Source organism: Cavia porcellus, unplaced genomic scaffold (assembly GCF_034190915.1).
Source record: "Cavia porcellus strain 051 isolate PalLab524CR breed Dunkin Hartley unplaced genomic scaffold, mCavPor4.1 scaffold_8, whole genome shotgun sequence".
Classification (NCBI taxonomy): Eukaryota; Metazoa; Chordata; class Mammalia; order Rodentia; family Caviidae; genus Cavia; species Cavia porcellus.
Window position 1 is genome coordinate 70958813 of NW_026947491.1, and position 17516 is coordinate 70976328.

General features: G+C 35.0%; 1 protein-coding gene across 3 annotated transcripts in view; it reads left to right on the top strand.

Annotated features, from left to right (window-relative positions):
• Positions 1 to 17516, top strand: part of Syt1 (synaptotagmin 1) — a 515260-nt gene that overhangs the window by 297120 nt on the left and 200624 nt on the right. For all 3 annotated transcript variants that reach the window (XM_063255195.1, XM_063255194.1, XM_003475946.5), the window contains one exon: positions 15905 to 16086. In XM_063255195.1, coding sequence (XP_063111265.1) covers positions 15921 to 16086 — 166 coding nt within the window. In that variant the 5' untranslated portion in view covers positions 15905 to 15920. The remainder of the gene's footprint in view (positions 1 to 15904; positions 16087 to 17516) is intronic.

The window sequence follows — 17516 nt, forward strand, 5'->3', positions numbered from 1 at the left end:
TATTCACTTGATCCACATTTTTCTACTTATTAGTGAAAGAGAATCCCATGGACTCTCAAGTTAGTCTGTTTCAATTAAACTATCGGCATCACCCTTACTGACTGTGCAATTTTGAGCAAATTTTTTCATGGATAGTAGACATGTAAAAATACTCCCTGACTTGTGAGGTTTATTTTGTGAGCATCAGAGAGTATATACTGAGAATACTTATAAAAATGTCTGGCTATTAGGACTCAATACATATTAGCTATCTTTATGTATCAATGTCCTAGGTCTAACTAGAATACTGTAGAATTTTCCATCGTCATATTTCTACCCTTCTGAACCTGGTAGAGATCAATTTTAAAGCTTTGCTTCACTGTGTGACAAAACAATGACAGTTTGAACACAGTTTGATAAAAGAGGGCTTTGAGTTGCAAGCTTAGATTTTCTCTCAAGTACCTGCCACTCGGAAACAGCAAGAGTTCAGAGCCGAGTTTCTGCAAAGCCGTGGAGAATGAAAATGCCAAATTACTTATCTGCAGCTTCTATAGAAAACATTTTGAGAGCCAATTGGCTTGCTCCAACTAAGCTGCACTTCCTCAATAGCTGCCAAAACATCTGATTTCATCTTCCTATACAAAAGTTAACGAGAGGTAATTTCAATTAATATTTTGTACAATGAGTGTATTCAGTGAAAACTGTCAAATCTATCCATGGAGGATTTCAATTCCATCTCTAGGTTTTCATGTCCATCTTTTCAAATAAAAAGAAGAAAGAAACCTTGAACCTGACTACGCCATCTTTAAGACACTGTGAAGTACACTGGAAATCTTTTTGATCCATTTGAAAAGCTATTCTGAATATCTTTCCTTGGCCGTGACCCTGCCATTCTTACTAAAAATGTTGAGAGCCCCTTCAGAACCATAAATGTTCTCCATTATTGAATACCATTTAAGAATAAATATGGTTTTTGAGACCGCAGTGATAAAATATTTTATTATTACATAAATAGATGTGTGAGAAATGGATTAGCAAAAACATCATATTAAAATATCTTTTTATAAACACCTCTGAGATCCATTATTTTTAAGATTTGTGCCCTTATTATAGGTGAGAAATTTTCAAATTTATATAAGACTTCTTGATTTTTTATCATTGTTATAATAATTCAGTGTCTGGGCTTTGATTTACATACATTTTGTTTGCTGGGTTGTTTCCCATTCTGTGATCTTCTGTAATATTGGTCTGAGACGGGAAATAATGTAATGCTGTATGGAATTTTCACTGGTTCATGGATTCATTTTTCTTTTAGCTAATTCTTCTGAAATTTATTGTGACAGTTGAGCTGGACTGTCAACTTGATGGACTTGAGAGCTGCCTAGGGGATTAATAAAGCAGACTCTTGGATATTTCTGAGTGGTCCTGGGTACTGGACCTGCCCTCTAGTCCCTTTCTCTGGCACAGTCCCCCTACTCCATTACCTTGATCCCATGAAGTGAACAGGTTTCCTCCACCCCGACTCTCCGCTGTGATACTCTTGACTTGCAGCCCAGCCAACCATAGATAGAATCTGTTGCAACTAAGAGACAAGTAAACCTCTTTTCCTTTAAAATGTGGGTTTTGCATATTATATATTAGCAGCAAAAGCTGACTATAACATTTATGTTGATTACAGTTGCTAAATATAAACTGTGGTTGACTTTCTAGGAATGAGAAACTAGGTTTGCTTAAAATTTTGTAAAGAATAATATTTTATACTAGTTAAACAAGGCCCACATTTTCTTTTTAAGATATATGTATTTAAGGAAATATGTATTTTATATTCCATGGTTTCCCTCTAAAAATTCATTCATTACAAAATTCAGTAGTATTTTATGTAACACTAAGAAAAAAAATGGTAAATTAAACTATTTTAAAATAGTTTTTGTCACATTAATTTTTATTTTGTGTTCATGAAAAATCATTCAGATTTACTAAGACAGATTTTATTTTGTCTCAATCCTGTGCATACAAAAGAAGGAAATAAAAACAAAATAGATTAGTTAATGAATTCTTAAAATTTCCAGCTCTACCCACAAATCAGAGTTGATGATCCCCAACTTTTTTCATTTAAGTTCTCTTTTGTTCATCAAAAGGCCTGGGTTAAGGTATTTCTGTTTTATTGCTCTAGCTTTGCCTCCAAAATCTTCCAAATTACTTGACTCCCATTCTGCTGGTTTTATGCTAAATCCTGACATGAGCAGGCTTAAGACCCGCAGAACAGAAATGCCTTCTTGGTTTACCCTTGGATGACTTGTTGACTGGAACATCAGTAGGAGTATGACAGTGCTGAGCCACACAGGCAAATAGCAACTTGACCTGGCAGACAGTAAAAGTAAGACGTCATAGAGTATGAGAAAAATCTCCATTATGGAGATGTGAAAAAAACATGTTTTAAAAGAAAGTACTCAGTTGAATGTTTAATGCAACACTCAGCTATCAGTCTCCATGGCATTTGTCACAGCCCACATGAAACGAGCCTCATATCGTTCAATATTCTCAGTTCAATCAGTCTTCACATGCTTCAGCTAACAATGCAGAGCAAAGAGTAGGAACAGAATCCATCAGTCTAGCTATAAAGTGTCCTGGAAACTAATGAGCCTAGTGAACCCACATAGTAGGTTTCATTGCCTTCTCGATCATGCAAATTATTATGTGGTATTAGGATTGCAGGATACTATGTACTGAGAAAGGGCTAAGAAACAAGCCAATGGGAAGCAGAGTAACTGAGGATGTGGCAATTGCATGGTGATCAAAATGTGAATGCTGGAATCAGATTTTTGTGTTTAGAATCCCAGCTCTTATAACTATGAACATGCTTCTTCTTATCTCCATGTCTTAGTTTCTCCAGGCAATTTATCACTTAAATTCTTAGGATGAGATCCTTATTGCCCTAAATCACTTTTTAGAGACAGAGACAGAGACAGAGACAGAGAGAGTCAGGAATAATGAAGAAGGAGAAAATGAAGGAAAGGAAGAGGAATTGAAGGAAAGTGTTGTAGTCAGGGGTTGTGCAGAGAACAATTAGAATCAGGACATGGAATTTATAATATTGTTTTATGATGGTCACCCAGAGTTAACACAAGAAACTGCAAGAAATCTATCCACAACACTAAAGATATAGTATATTTAGCCAAGGGTCTGAATCCCACAGCAGTGTCCCACATGAGTCCCCAGATAAAGACCCAGAGCTCATGACAGTGCCTCTCACAAGTCCAGCTGGAGGTCTAGAGCCCACAAGAAGGACTCACGCCAGTCTCTTTTATGGATCTGTGCTGGGAAGGCCCAAAGGTCAGTGGTAGAAGCTAGAAAGTCTGAGCCAGCAGGGTGAAGGAGCTGTGCTGGTAGGTGGAGGGTTCTACGCATGCAGCAAGAAGTCACACTCACAACAGAGACCAGGGCTGTCCTGAAAATCGCCACAGCCATCCTTAGCAACACAGAGGCCCCGAGCTCCTCTGACAATAAGCACAGTCGAGTACATGCTAAGAAGCCAGCATGATGAGTTCATCTTGGAGACCAAGCAGCACATGTCTTCCCCTCCAGAGCCAGGAAGCAATGCTCGATGTGAGGACCAGAGCTTCTCCAGGACAAGATGTAGGAGAACCCACCATGCCTCAACGCCCCAATGCCTCAATGCATAGCATCTCCTTCTCCGCGTCTCTATTTATGCTGGCAACTTTCCTCAGGCAGGACATCTACGCTCAGTACCATGCTGATGTAATCCAGCTGGTGTTAAATTGGCCACCAGTTTTTAATCATAACAGAAAGGAAAAGAAAAGGAAAGAAAAATAAACAAAATGAAATATAGAAACTTTATACAAGTTATGTCAGCTTGGAAATAAACACCACCAATGACCATTTTGACATATGACTTTATTACATTTTTTAAACAATGAAGATTAAGTCAATATGAGAAAATAACTAGATTGTAAGTAAAATCACTCTTTTTCCAACTTTAAAGAAGCTGGATCTTGGAGAATTATTTTTGCTTGGCTTAAGGGAACAGAAATGGGAGGAGACAGACAATAGATAATTTGAAAAGTAAACTGCTTTAGATAAGAAAAAGCCAGGGTATAATATCTATTAAAAATCTGAGATCTGGAAATTGGCAAGTCAGTGTTTTTCAACCTCAGTGACTAGAAATAAGTAACCACTTAACAGTTTGAGGACTAGTGATGTGGTTTAGTGGTAGACTATTTTCCAAGCATGTGTTAGGTGCTAGGTTCAGCCCCCAGTACTAAGAAGAAAGGAAATAAGGAAGAAAAAAATGTTTTTTAGTTCATTGATTGCTCTTTAAAACTGTTAAAGCATAAGTTTCAAATAAGCAGTAACAAAGGCAACTAAACTCTTAATTGCTGGGTACAGTGGCACATCCCTCTAATCCAATCTACTACACAGGCTGAAGCAGGAGGATCACAAATTGAAGGCCAGCTGAGGAATTTAGTGAGATCCTGTCTCAAAATAAAATGGAATGGAACTATAGCTCTTTGGTAACTCCTTGTTTAGTATGGGCAACATCTTGTGTTTTCTAGTTTTTAATACAAATATTTCATTTTGCTTTATAATTCTTTGACCATTTTGAGCACTACATATCTACATCTATCTCTCCTTATAACTTTTGGAGCAAAATTCTCTAATTCAGGGTCCTATTTGCTATTTTGTACTCATGCTTTTCTGCATGCTTTCTGGAGAGCAGCCATAGCCCTAATTGTACAACTATGTCACAAAAACTATGAGTTGTAATTCAATTGTCTTCAAAGATTCCATGTAGAACATATCAGAGCTTCCATAACAGAAGAAGCAGCAAGCAAAAACTCTCAAGCTATCCTGATAGTGTGGAGAGTTCCCTCTCTCTCACTTCACACAAAGCACAGTGCTCAGCAGGCGCTCATGACATATTTGCAAATGAAAGATCCAGTATGTGATAATGAGACCAAACTAAAAATGAGAGTAATTCTCCCACTGAGAGAGAGAGAAAGAGACAGACAGACAGACAAGGAACAAAAGGGAGGGTGAGAGAGAGACAGAGACAGAGACTAAGATGAGGAGGTTTCCTACAAAAGGATTTTGATTGGCGCAGGGAAAGGAAATAGGAGAAACAAAAGCAGTATATCCATAGGAGACTGCAGACAGACAAGTTTGAAAGAGGAAAAAGAAAGACATAGACCCTTTCACTGAGCTGGGAACTGAAGGAGTATAATGTGCTTTAAGGCAGATTCTTAGGAAATGCAGCTGGTTCACATGCACTATTTCCTCCCATCATGTTCTTCCAAAAACACCTTCACCATAGCAATCTATGCACCTCTTCAGTGTTTGTAGCATGAGATTCATGTGGCTTGTGAAGAATACTGGTTCTGTTTGCAAAGTAATACTAAGAAAGTCCACTTATATTCAGTTTGCAAAAGTGCTTATGAGAAATACTTCCTGAAAAACATATTGTAAAGCAAAATTCTCCTGGCAGCTCTGAGGAGATTTTCATGACTTGATAAATGAGTAAAATCTAGAACACCCTGGGCCTATTTTGAATAAAAGCAGAAGAAGCCAGGTGCATGAGTGTGTTAGGCTAGGCTACCTGCTGTGCTTCCATTTACTCCAAGTTCTAAAAAAACAGCCTTTCATCTGTAGCCCTTTATTGGAACTGCCAGCAGAAGCATCCGTGCTCAGCCTTGACAGGAACATGTAATCTCTTGCTTCCTTCTTACTCCCCTCAAGAGAACTCATCTGTTGACTTGGAGAAAAGATACACTTCGAGTCTGACATTCAAACATCTGCAAACTTGTGCAAGATTTTGATATTCTGCTAGACTTCACTTCCTGCCTTTGGCCTGAAAAGAATTTAAATGAAAGTGTTGACAGGAGTCCTTTTTTTTATTTTTCTAAAATCTTGTCAGAATGGGCATTATAGGTCAGATTCCTCAGGAACTCGTTCTAAGTCTGGGATAGTTTTCTAGGGACTGTTTTCCACGTAAGGGGTGGAAGACAGCAGGCTTCTGTAAAGGGAGATGATTGCGGCATTGAAATGCAGTCGCAAGGACTTTAGCTCATTTAGGAGGTCCTTCAGATAGGCACTAAACTGAGACAAGCAGTGGGCTTTCATGCCAGCATGCAGCAGTCTTTGGAAGAGGGCTGTCCCTGGAAAAGGGACTTCAACCTATGGCACAGGCATCACTCTTGACCAGGCACAGTTCTTTTGGAGGGATCCCACACTGTGCTGAAAACCTCATTCTTGGGCCTGAAACTGTTAGATTTAGGGATGTCCATGTTATCCACTGTGGTTTCCATCTACACCCTGATAGAACAAAGGCCACTTTGAGGAAATAAAATCACTACATTCTATACTCCACTGCCCGATACAGTCTAATGGTGTATTCCCTAATAACTCCCAGATAGTGTTTAACAATTGTTCCAATAGTTACATTCAGTTTGTAATGTTTAAACTTTCATTTGCATTATAATACTTTTAGTACTAGCCATATGGTTTTCCAATATTTTTTCACTCTTCCATTTGCTCTTTAATTTTGCATTCTATATAATACATCAAGATGGAAATAGCACTTTCTCTAAAAATAATTACATTTATGTGCTATGATAGATTTTCTCAGCATATTATCTGAGAAATCTATATCAATTTGTAGATTTAGAGATAGACATAATTAAAGTCCTACTAAGAAAAATAATTATAAGGGACGAGGGAAGTTGTCATGGCAACAAAATCCTGATTTTTCCTCATTTTTGTACTAGAAAAATAGCCTTTGTAATACCTGAAAGTTTATGAATGTTGAACTTTAAACAATGGCTATTTTGTATATTAGCTAAATATACAAATATATGGCTGCATTATGCATTCTTGAGATTTACCTTCTTAATTATGTATAAAAATATTAAAATATTTTTAATTTGGCATTAAGAAATTAAATTTTTTTCCAAAATCTAGTTTTCTTAAAAGGAAAACAATGTTAAAGATTTCATTATTAATGTAATAATTCAAGTTCACAATATTTTGAGAAAAAAGCAAATATTCTACCACAAGCTTAACATTTTCAAATGTGTCTTTCCAGACTCTGTATCATAAAATTTTATTTAGAGAATTTGTATATTTCACATACATCTTATAATTTGCATTGTTCACCTAATACTTAAGATAATTTTCATTGCACTATTGTACATATTATTAAGTGCCCTGTTAGGTAATTTCTGGTGCCATTTTTTTTTTTTTTTTTTTTTTTTTTTTTGTACCGGGTATCAAACTCACGACCTCAAGCTTGCCAGGCAGGCATTTACGCTGCTAAGTTAAACTTTCGACTCCTGGTACCATTAATATGATAAAGTTACTTTTAACATGCTTACAATAAGTTACTTGTACATCTATCTATGATTCTTTATCAACAATTCCTAGAATACTAATGAGCCCTTCCAACATTTTGATATGTTGTTACTTTGGTATCTACCAAAAATTTTTCAAATATATTCTGTTTCTTAATTGTCCAGTAACTTGTTCTCTTCACTTTCACTACCTATATTTTGCCATGTTTTTAAGTGACTACACAGTACATTGTTTTTGATTTTCAGTTTTTTTAAGTAATCTGTGAAGTTAAAAACTTTTATTATTTTTTAACTTTATCAAGAGGGAGAGAAAGGTATGTTTCTTGAAAATTGCTTCTTTGAATCCTTTGAGCTGAACATTTCTTGGGAGAAAATTTATTTTCTTATCTAATAACATTTTTTGGTATATTTCAGGATGCTGAATTTTGCTTTAACATACTACACAATTGTAATGTCTAAAATCAAATATGTCTCTTGTAAGATGGCTTATGTTTGCTATTTACTGATAAATACCTTCAAAAGAGAATCACAAATACTTCATCAATGCTAATTTAATTTTTTAAAAGTATTGAAATGGTATTATCATAGTAGACTTATAGAAGCAGCCTTGGATCAGACAAAGACCGTACAGAACAGCAGTACATGGATCATTTTCTAAAATAGACCATATATTAGCTCACAGAACATATTTAAGCAAATGCAAAAGAGTTGAAATCATCCCTTGCATATTATCGGATCATAGCGCTCTGAAATTAGAAATTAATGACAAAGGATACTGCAAAAATTCCGCAAACACATGGAAACTAAATAACACACTCTTGAGTAATCAGTGGGTCACAGAAGAAATTAAAGAAGAAATTAAACAATACCTAAAAGAAAATGAAAATGCAGATACAACTTACCGGAATCTGTGGGATGCAATGAAAGCCGTTCTGAGAGGAAAATTTATTGCACTGAGTTCCCACATCAGGAAAACAGAACGATTACAAATAAATAACTTGATGCTACACCTCAAACAGCTAGAAAAAGAAGAGCAAGTCAAGCCCAAAGCCAAAAGAAGAGAGGAAATTATAAAAATCAGAGCAGAAATCAATGCAATAGAGACTAAGAAAACAATCCAAAGAATCAACGAATCAAAGAGTTGGTTCTTTGAAAGAATAAATAAAATCGATAAGCCCCTAGCCAACCTTATTAAAAAAAGGAAAGAAAAAGCTCAAATTCATGCAATAAGAAATGAAAAAGGAGAAATCACTACAGACCCAATAGAAATACAGAGGATCATCAACACCTATTTCAAAAACCTCTACTCTCAAAAGTTTGATAACACAGAAGAAATAGACAGATTCTTAGAAGCATATGAAGTACCAAAGCTAGATCAAGAGGATATAAAACTGTTGAATAACCCAATCTCTGCTAATAAATTGAGAATGTAATTGGGTCCTTGCCCACCAAGAAGAGCCCAGGCCCAGATGGATTCACTGCAGAATTCTACAAGAAATATAAAGAAGACCTAATGCCAACACTCCTCAAACTATTCAATGAAATTGAAAGGGAAGCAATCCTTCCTAAGTCATTCCTGGAAGCAAATATTACTCTAGTACCAAAACCTGAGAAAGACCCAACTATAAAAGAGAACTATAGACCGATCTCCCTAATGAACACAGATGCAAAAATCCTCAATAAAATATTGGCAAATAGGATCCAGCAAATCATCAAGAAGATTATACACCATGACCAAGTGGGATTCATCCCAGGAATGCAAGGATGGTTCAACATACGCAAATCAATAAATGTAATCCACCATATCAATAAAGCCAAAAATAAGAATCACATGATCATCTCTATAGATGCAGAAAAAGCCTTCAATAAGGTCCAACACTTATTCATGATAAGAACTCTACAGAAAATTGGAATAAATGGTCTTTACCTCAATATAATAAAGGCCATTTATGACAAACCAACAGCCAGCATCATACTAAATGGCCAAAAATTGAAAGCCTTTACTTTAAAATCGGGTACAAGACAAGGATGTCCTTTATCACCACTCCTATTTAATATAGTACTGGAAGTACTAGCCAGAGCAATTAGGCAAGAAAGAGAAATAAAAGGGGTAAAGATAGGAAAAGAAGAAGTTAAATTATCATTGTTTGCAGATGACATGATACTCTACATAGAAGACCCCCTAAACTCCATTGAAAGACTCTTAGATACAATAAATAAATTCAGTAATGTGGCTGGATACAAAATCAATACTCAGAAATCAATAGCATTCCTATACACGAACAACAAAATTACAGAGAGGGAAATAAGAGAAACTGGACTATTCACATTAGCAAGCAAAAAAATGAAATATTTAGGAATTACTCTTACGAAAGAAGTGAAAGACTTATACAGTGAAAATTATAATACACTGAAAAAGGAAATTGAAGATGATCTCAGGAAATGGAAAGACATCCCTTGCTCATGGATAGGAAGAACAAACATTGTGAAAATGGCCATTCTCCCAAAACTGTTATACAGATTCAATGCAATCCCAATAGAAATACCATCAACATACCTTATAGATCTAGAGAAATCACTCCTAAATTTCATCTGGAACCAGAAGAGACCTAGAATCGCAAAGGCAATTCTAAGCAGCAAAGACAAAGCAGGAGGCATCACAATCCCTGACTTGAAGTTATACTACAAAGCAACAGTAGTAAAATCAACATGGTATTGGAATCAAAACAGAGCTGAAGATCAGTGGAATAGATTAGAAGATACAACCACAACTACGAACACACTCAACCACCTTATTTTTGATAAAGGAGCCAAGCAGGTTCACTGGAAGAACGACAGTCTCTTTAATAAATGGTGCTGGAAAAACTGGCTCTCCATTTGCCGAAAACTAAAGCTAGACCCATGTCTATCACCATGTACTAAATTAAAATCTAAATGGATCAAAGATCTGAATATTAAAACAGAAACACTAAATCTATTGGAAGACAAAATAGGTAGAAACCTTGGAGACATAGGAGTAGGTACAGAATTCATGAACAGGACTCAAACCGCACGGGAAATACTTCCCAGAATCAATAACTGGGACCACTTCTTATTAAAAAGTTTCTGCATGTCAAAAGAAATCTCCAGCATAGTGAAAAGAAAACCCACAAACTGGGAAAAGATTTTAGTGAACTCTCTCTCAGACAAGGGCCTCTTGTCTAAAACATATAAAGAATTAAAGAAACTCAGACCTCCGAAATTCAAAGATCCAATCCAAAAATGGGCATCTGAGATGAATATGCAATTCTCAGATGAAGAAATGCAAATGGCAAATAAATACATGAAAAAATGCTCATCATCATTGGTCATTAGAGAAATGCAAATTAAAACCACACTGAGATACCATCTCACTCCTGAAAGAATGGCCAGGATCATGAAAACCGACAACAAATGCTGGAGAGGCTGTGGGGAAAAAGGAACTCTCCTGCACTGCTGGTGGGAGTGTAGACTGGTACAGCCTTTGTGGAGATCTGTCTGGAGATTTCTCAAAAAGTTGGGACTGGAAATCCCATTTATTCCAGCTATTCCACTTCTAGGCATATTCCCAGAAGAACTGAAAGCATCATACCACAGTGATATATGTGCACCTATGTTTATAGCAGCACAATTTGTAATCGCCAGATCTTGGAAACAACCCAAGTGCCCATCAACTGAGGAATGGATAAAAAAGTTGTGGTATTTCTATACAATGGAGTATTATTCAGCTATAAAGAAGGATCACATTGAGATATTTATCAATAAATGGGCGCAGCTTGAGACCATACTCATTAGTGAAATAAATCAATCTCGCATGTGTGAATACCGAATAGTTTCCCTAATGTAAATAATGATTCAAATATATAAAAATATGTGGTAATCATGATTCCCCATTAGGTGGCCTTGAAGCCTTAAAAAGTTTTCACTCATTAATTAGAAAGGCTTTATTCTGGGCTTCTTGATATGAAAATATTTGAAGCTAGAGTATATGAAGTTTTATCCAAATATTTCAAGGAAAAAGACACTATGGTAACTACTATTAAGTCAGGTTATAAGGTGGTGAAGTACTAGGTTGTTGAAACAGCCATGCTGTGACCTCTATTGTTATATTGTTATGTCCTGTTTTATCTCAATCTTCCCCTTATTGTTTCAAAAAAAATTATTTAGTCATTTCTTATGTTTGTCTTAATTAAAGAAAAAATTCAAAAAAAAAAAAAAAAAAAAAAAAAAAAGACCGTACAGAACAAACCACTTCACTAGAAAAGCCATCTTTTATTTTCTTTGGCAAAATAAGGTTAAATTACGCTTTGGGATTGCATTGGGGAGCACAGATGCTGTACTTCACCGTCAGTGATAATATTTTCACGCAGAGTAGATGGTTATTAAATGGTAGGCTTACTTATTATCAGCTCATTCGAGGCTGCTGTATCCTAACATTCCCTTATTAACATGATTCTCCAATTTCAAGTCTCAAACCATTAGTGGGTTGTGAAACTAATGTACACAATTTGGGGGTAAAGCTAGAATGTTGTTGTGAAAAGCAAGGTGGAATGTGTCAGGTTTTTCCTATATTGTAATGGTAAGTGCTTTTATATGAAAGTCTTGCTCCAGCGATAACATATAGGCAGAAAGAGTGGGTGTATTGGGTGACACTGTAGAATGTTCTTCTTACTAGGTGTTGTATTCAAAAGTTCCTTCCCCAAAACAGCAGATACTTGTTTCACTGCGTGTAAGTCCTTTAATACTATCATGGCTAGGACACCTCGGTTTAAACCTGAGTTCCACCGACTACTACTATATGACTTTAACCCCACTGCATAACACCCTTGTGCCTTGAATTTTTCACCAATGAATTGAGTGACAATTATATTTACCACATGGAAATAGTAGGAAAACTCTACCCTTTAGTAATATACCTAAATCACATATCAAATACACAAAAATGTTTAGCTAGTATTTTCTCAATATATTCTACTGTTTTTTCTCAATAGGCAAACAATACCCCCTGCACTAAACTATGTAAAACAATATAAAATTATCACAAAAGCCAGGATTGCATAATCAGTTTCTCTTCCCATTCACAAAAGGAAGTATTTATGTTTTTACATTTTATGACTTCTGAAAATTTTATAGTGGTTTGCACTGAATAGTCACGTATGTTTTTATTATAATCGCTTCTTAAATTTTTAAAAACTCATAATTGGCTGAGAAAATATTGATTGATAAGAGTTACATTTATAGCTTTTACAATTTCATTGAACATCTTCCAAGGAGACCTTGAAAGATTGTTTTTGTTATTTACAGAAACATTTTTTCTCCTTAAAAAAAACTGAAAAAACTGCAGGCACATTTTGTAAATGTGCACTGTGTTTAGCAAAAGTCTCATTGTTCCTATAGTTGTGTATCTTTCCAACTATAAGTAAAAAAATTTGTATTTCATAAGTTAGAATAATACAAAAATATTTAATAAGTGCGATGATAGAGGACCATCTGTGCAGACAAAGGCTAGAAGCAAATCTGCAATGAAATATAAGAGAATTCTGGCAGAAAAACAGACAATATGCTCTTAACAATAGCACTATTATATTGTTTTTTAATTTATCTCAATCATTTCCTTTAAATCCCAGAATAAACCACAGGGATTATTCAAATGCCTTTAGCTATCTTGCAGAGCATGTAATAAAGTATATCCTAACTGGTGATCCTCATGAGAGGAACCAGTTGATTTTTTGACTATATATATATATATATATATATATATATATATATATAGAGAGAGAGAGAGAGAGAGAGAGAGAGAGAGAGAGAGAGAGACAGAGAGAGAGATAGAGATAGATATAGATATATATTTCACATATATGCCTACATATCATTTTATTCTGCTGATTCACATGAAGTAGAAAAGATATGGCATAATCAGCAGGAAGATAGGTTCCTAAGCTAAATAGAATTAGGAAAAGCTTCTCTATGTGTACACTTTGGAAGAATGCTGGGCTGCTAAATGCTGTTAGAGATGGATAGATAGATGGAAAAGCAATAATTCAATCAGTAGAACAAACCTATATGTAAAATACCAGATGCTGTGCTAAGTTCTTTGTGTGTAAAAACTTAAGTATTTTGTCTGACTATCATTTTGCAAAGGAAGAAACTAAAAAGAAGAGACAGTCTGAACCCATGTCTTGTGACTCTACTTTTAGGATTATACTGATAAATGTCAATGGACAATAAAAGTTTAAAAAAAGAACTAATCTATCAGCAATAAAAATTATTATCAATGTATATATATTAACCTCAGAAATGATCACCTTCTGGCTTGCCTGGTGGTGCCTGTAATGCCAGAACTTGTGAGGCTGAGGCAGGAGGATTGCCTCAAGTTCGAGGCTTGCTTGAGCTATATAGTGAGTTCAGAGCCAGCCTGAACTGGATGGAGAGACTCTCTCAAAAAAGAAAAGAAAAAAAGAGAGATATGATCACCTTCCAGAAGATCCAATATCTGTTGATTTTAAGATATTAATAACCCCATGCATCTAAGATAATTTTCCCTTCAGTTACACTCTTACTAAATCAGAAAGTTTCCAGTCTATAAAGGACGTAATAATTATGTTCCTCATGGAAAGATGGTTCACACATGTTCCTAACACATCTTAATTTTTTATCCCTTCCCCATCCCTTCTTCCTGCTTTCCTCTGTCTCCTGATCACCTTCATTTTTGCAAAAGATCTATCTCCCTACTTCCTATTATCTGTCTTTTATTTTGGTCTTTATTTATATTTTTGGTTTCCCATATAAAAGAAGCCATGCAATATTTAATCTTCTGTGGCTGACTTATTCCACTTAACATTATCATCACACAGTGTATTGTTTTCCTAAAATGAATCAAGTTTATCCTTCTTTATGATAGAGTAGTAATCTGTTGTATATCAATATGACATTTTCTTTATCCATTTATCTGTTAATGGACATCTAAGCTGTTTCCAAGACTTAGTTATTGTGAATTGTGGTGGTATAAACATGGGTTGGCACCTATCACTATAATATGATGTGATTAACTCTTTTGAGAATATACCTAGAAGGGAAATAACTGTATTGAATGAATTTCTCCGTTTAGTTGTCTGAGGAATATCCATACTGATTTCCATCATGGTTGCACAACTTTACATTCCCACCAACAATGTAATAGGTTCCCATCCCCCGCTCCACACCTGTGCCAGCATTTATCATTTTATTTCTTGATAGCCAAGCTTTCTAGAGTAAGATAGAATCTCAGTGTTGTTTACTTTGCATTTCTCTTTTTTTGCTTGTGCTTGCTGGTTATTCTCACTTGTTTGCAAATCAAAGTGCCTTTAGCCATCAAATTCCCGTTGTGACAGTGAAGTTATTCTTGATCAGGCCTGTTTATTTTCTTTATGTCTGCCCAAAGTCATCTCCACTGTGTTGTCAACACAGGCTGAAATCTTAAACCATACAATAAACTAAAAATCCACCATATTTTTGGACTCCAAGTATGAATTTGCTTTTCCTCACTCAGAACTCTTTCCTTACATTGATCTATCATATCACGTGTGGTAACTAAGAATAATCTAGGAAGGACAGGGCTCAGTTCTTTATGCTTCAGAAAGTGAGTAGATGTAGAGGTCAAATGCCTTGTCAAAAGTCATTCAGCCAGTGAAAAGGACCAGAACTGATGTCTTTGGAATTCAAAGCTAAGATGTTTTCATTGACTATCTTAGTTTTTTAGGATTTTGAAAGCAAACACTCATTTGAAATAATTAAGTGAATTAATTCAATAAATTTATTCAATAACATAATCGATTTAAGTAAATTAAAATAATTAAACAGGCAAGTCATGTTAGATTATCAGTGTTTGATATAAGTAGTAAATTTACCACATTTTCTGTGACCTAAAATATCACTCAACAAGACAAGTGAATTATTGATGAGAGTACTGCCTATAATAAACATTAAATAATACCTGGGAAGGAAACTTACCAATAATAAATGAGATTCAAGAATCAATTTTTCATAATGTCATGATACACTATCAATGTTTTAATTGTATTATTTATAGCTATTTTAAAAGTCACTAACATTTGAATGCATGCTAGCACTTATCAACATTTCCAAAAAAAGTCTCTTTGTTTTAGAAAATATAAAATGTTAAGGAGTATTGAGTATATATATTGACAATAGTTTCCTATTTATTTCAATAAGATATAGGTTAGAAGTTAAATCTACACAGCAAAAAAAATAATAATGGGCTGTATAACTAATAGATTTGACAGTTTACACAATATCATTGGGAGAGAGTTGTTGAGAAAGGTTCAGTATTTATATGTGGTTTTCCTTTTGAGAAAGAACTCTCCACTCTCTGTGGTCTTATTAATATTTCATGAACCAACATAAAGTAATATGCTAATGCTAGACTATTTACCCGGGGAGCAGGTGCAACCTCTGCTGGCCTTTTATCTCCAGTATACCTTTGATATAGGATCACGTAAGCCATTTTGAATTGTTTTTCTTTGCTTCTTTTCTTCCCCTCACAGTTCCCCCGAACCTAAAATGGTGAGCGAGAGTCATCATGAGGCCCTGGCAGCTCCGCCAGTCACCACTGTTGCGACTGTTGTACCACATAATGCCACAGAGCCAGCCAGCCCTGGGGAAGGAAAGGAAGACGCCTTTTCTAAGCTGAAGGAGAAGTTTATGAATGAGTTGCATAAAATTCCGTGTGAGTATCCTATCCTATCACTTCAGTAAAAATACAATGCCAAAAGTCACTTTATTCAATTGGGAGAAAAAGTGGGAATCTTCATATTGTTTAATGGTAGTACTCTTTGGAAATATTCCAATAATAAACTCTAACAGTCTTGGAAATAAAATATTCTTCGTGTCTTGGGTGGCAATCAAGTTTATTTTAAAAATTCTATATGCTGTATCTAATGTAGATAAGTTCTTTTATGTCTATTTCTCTCAAGAATACTGATGTCTATAGGTTGTTTGTGCAGTTTGGATTTGTATTTATGAAACTATTCATTTGTAAAAATTATTCTCAAATACAGCTAATATTTGCTTTCCTAGTATTTCAAGTTTGATTTTCCTTATTTATTTCTCAATGTTTTAACCACAGGTGGCCACATTTTATACTCATCTCATATGAGATCAATTTTTTTTCTCCTTTGACTAAATTTATTTTTAACCGATACACAAAAAATATATTAAGGGGGTCTATGTAATGACTTGATTCATATGTACATTGTGTGATTTAACCCAGAGTAAACATATCTGTCCACTCAAACATTTATTATTTCTTTGTGATAAAAACTCAAAATCTTTTCTTCTTGCCTTTTGAAATATAAATACATTAATGTTCTATAGTGTTCTGTAGTCACCCTACTATGCCATAGTAAAGCATAACTTAGTGCTTCGTTCTCACCATAACTTACTACCCATAAATCAACATTTGCCCAACTCTCCTTCCCCTGTTACTCTGCCCAACCTACGGTAATCTCCATTCTATGGAGTCAATATTTTTAGACTCCATATATGACTAAGATTATGCAATATTTCTTCTCTTTGTGCCAGATTTATTTCACTTAATGTAATCTCCTCTAAATCCATCCATTTTAAGGCAAATGACAGGATAATCTTTTTTTTTTTTTACTGACCGATACTTCATTGTGTATCATATATTTTGATCCATTGATGGAAACTAAGTTTATTTCCATGTCTCTGCCATTGTGAATAATGCCATAATAAACATGGGAGTGATAATATATATCTTTGATATACTGATTTCACTTCCTTTGGTTATACACTCAGTAGTGGGATTTCTGGGTCACATGATAATTATCTTTTTTTAAATTGTGAAGAACATCCATCCTGTTTTCCATAGTGACTGTACTAATTTACCATCCAACAAATAGCTTGCAAGAATTCACTTTTCTCACATCCTCACTGCACTTGTTGCCTTTTTGATAATTAGTAATATCTCATTGCAGTTTTAATTTGCATTTCCTTCATTTCCAGGTAGAGCTTTCACCTCCTTGATTAAATTCTTTCCGAAGTGTTTTCTTTTGTAGGTGATGCAAAGGAAATTGGTTTCTTGATTTTATTTTCACAAAGTTCATAGAAACATTACTGATTTTTGTATATTGATTT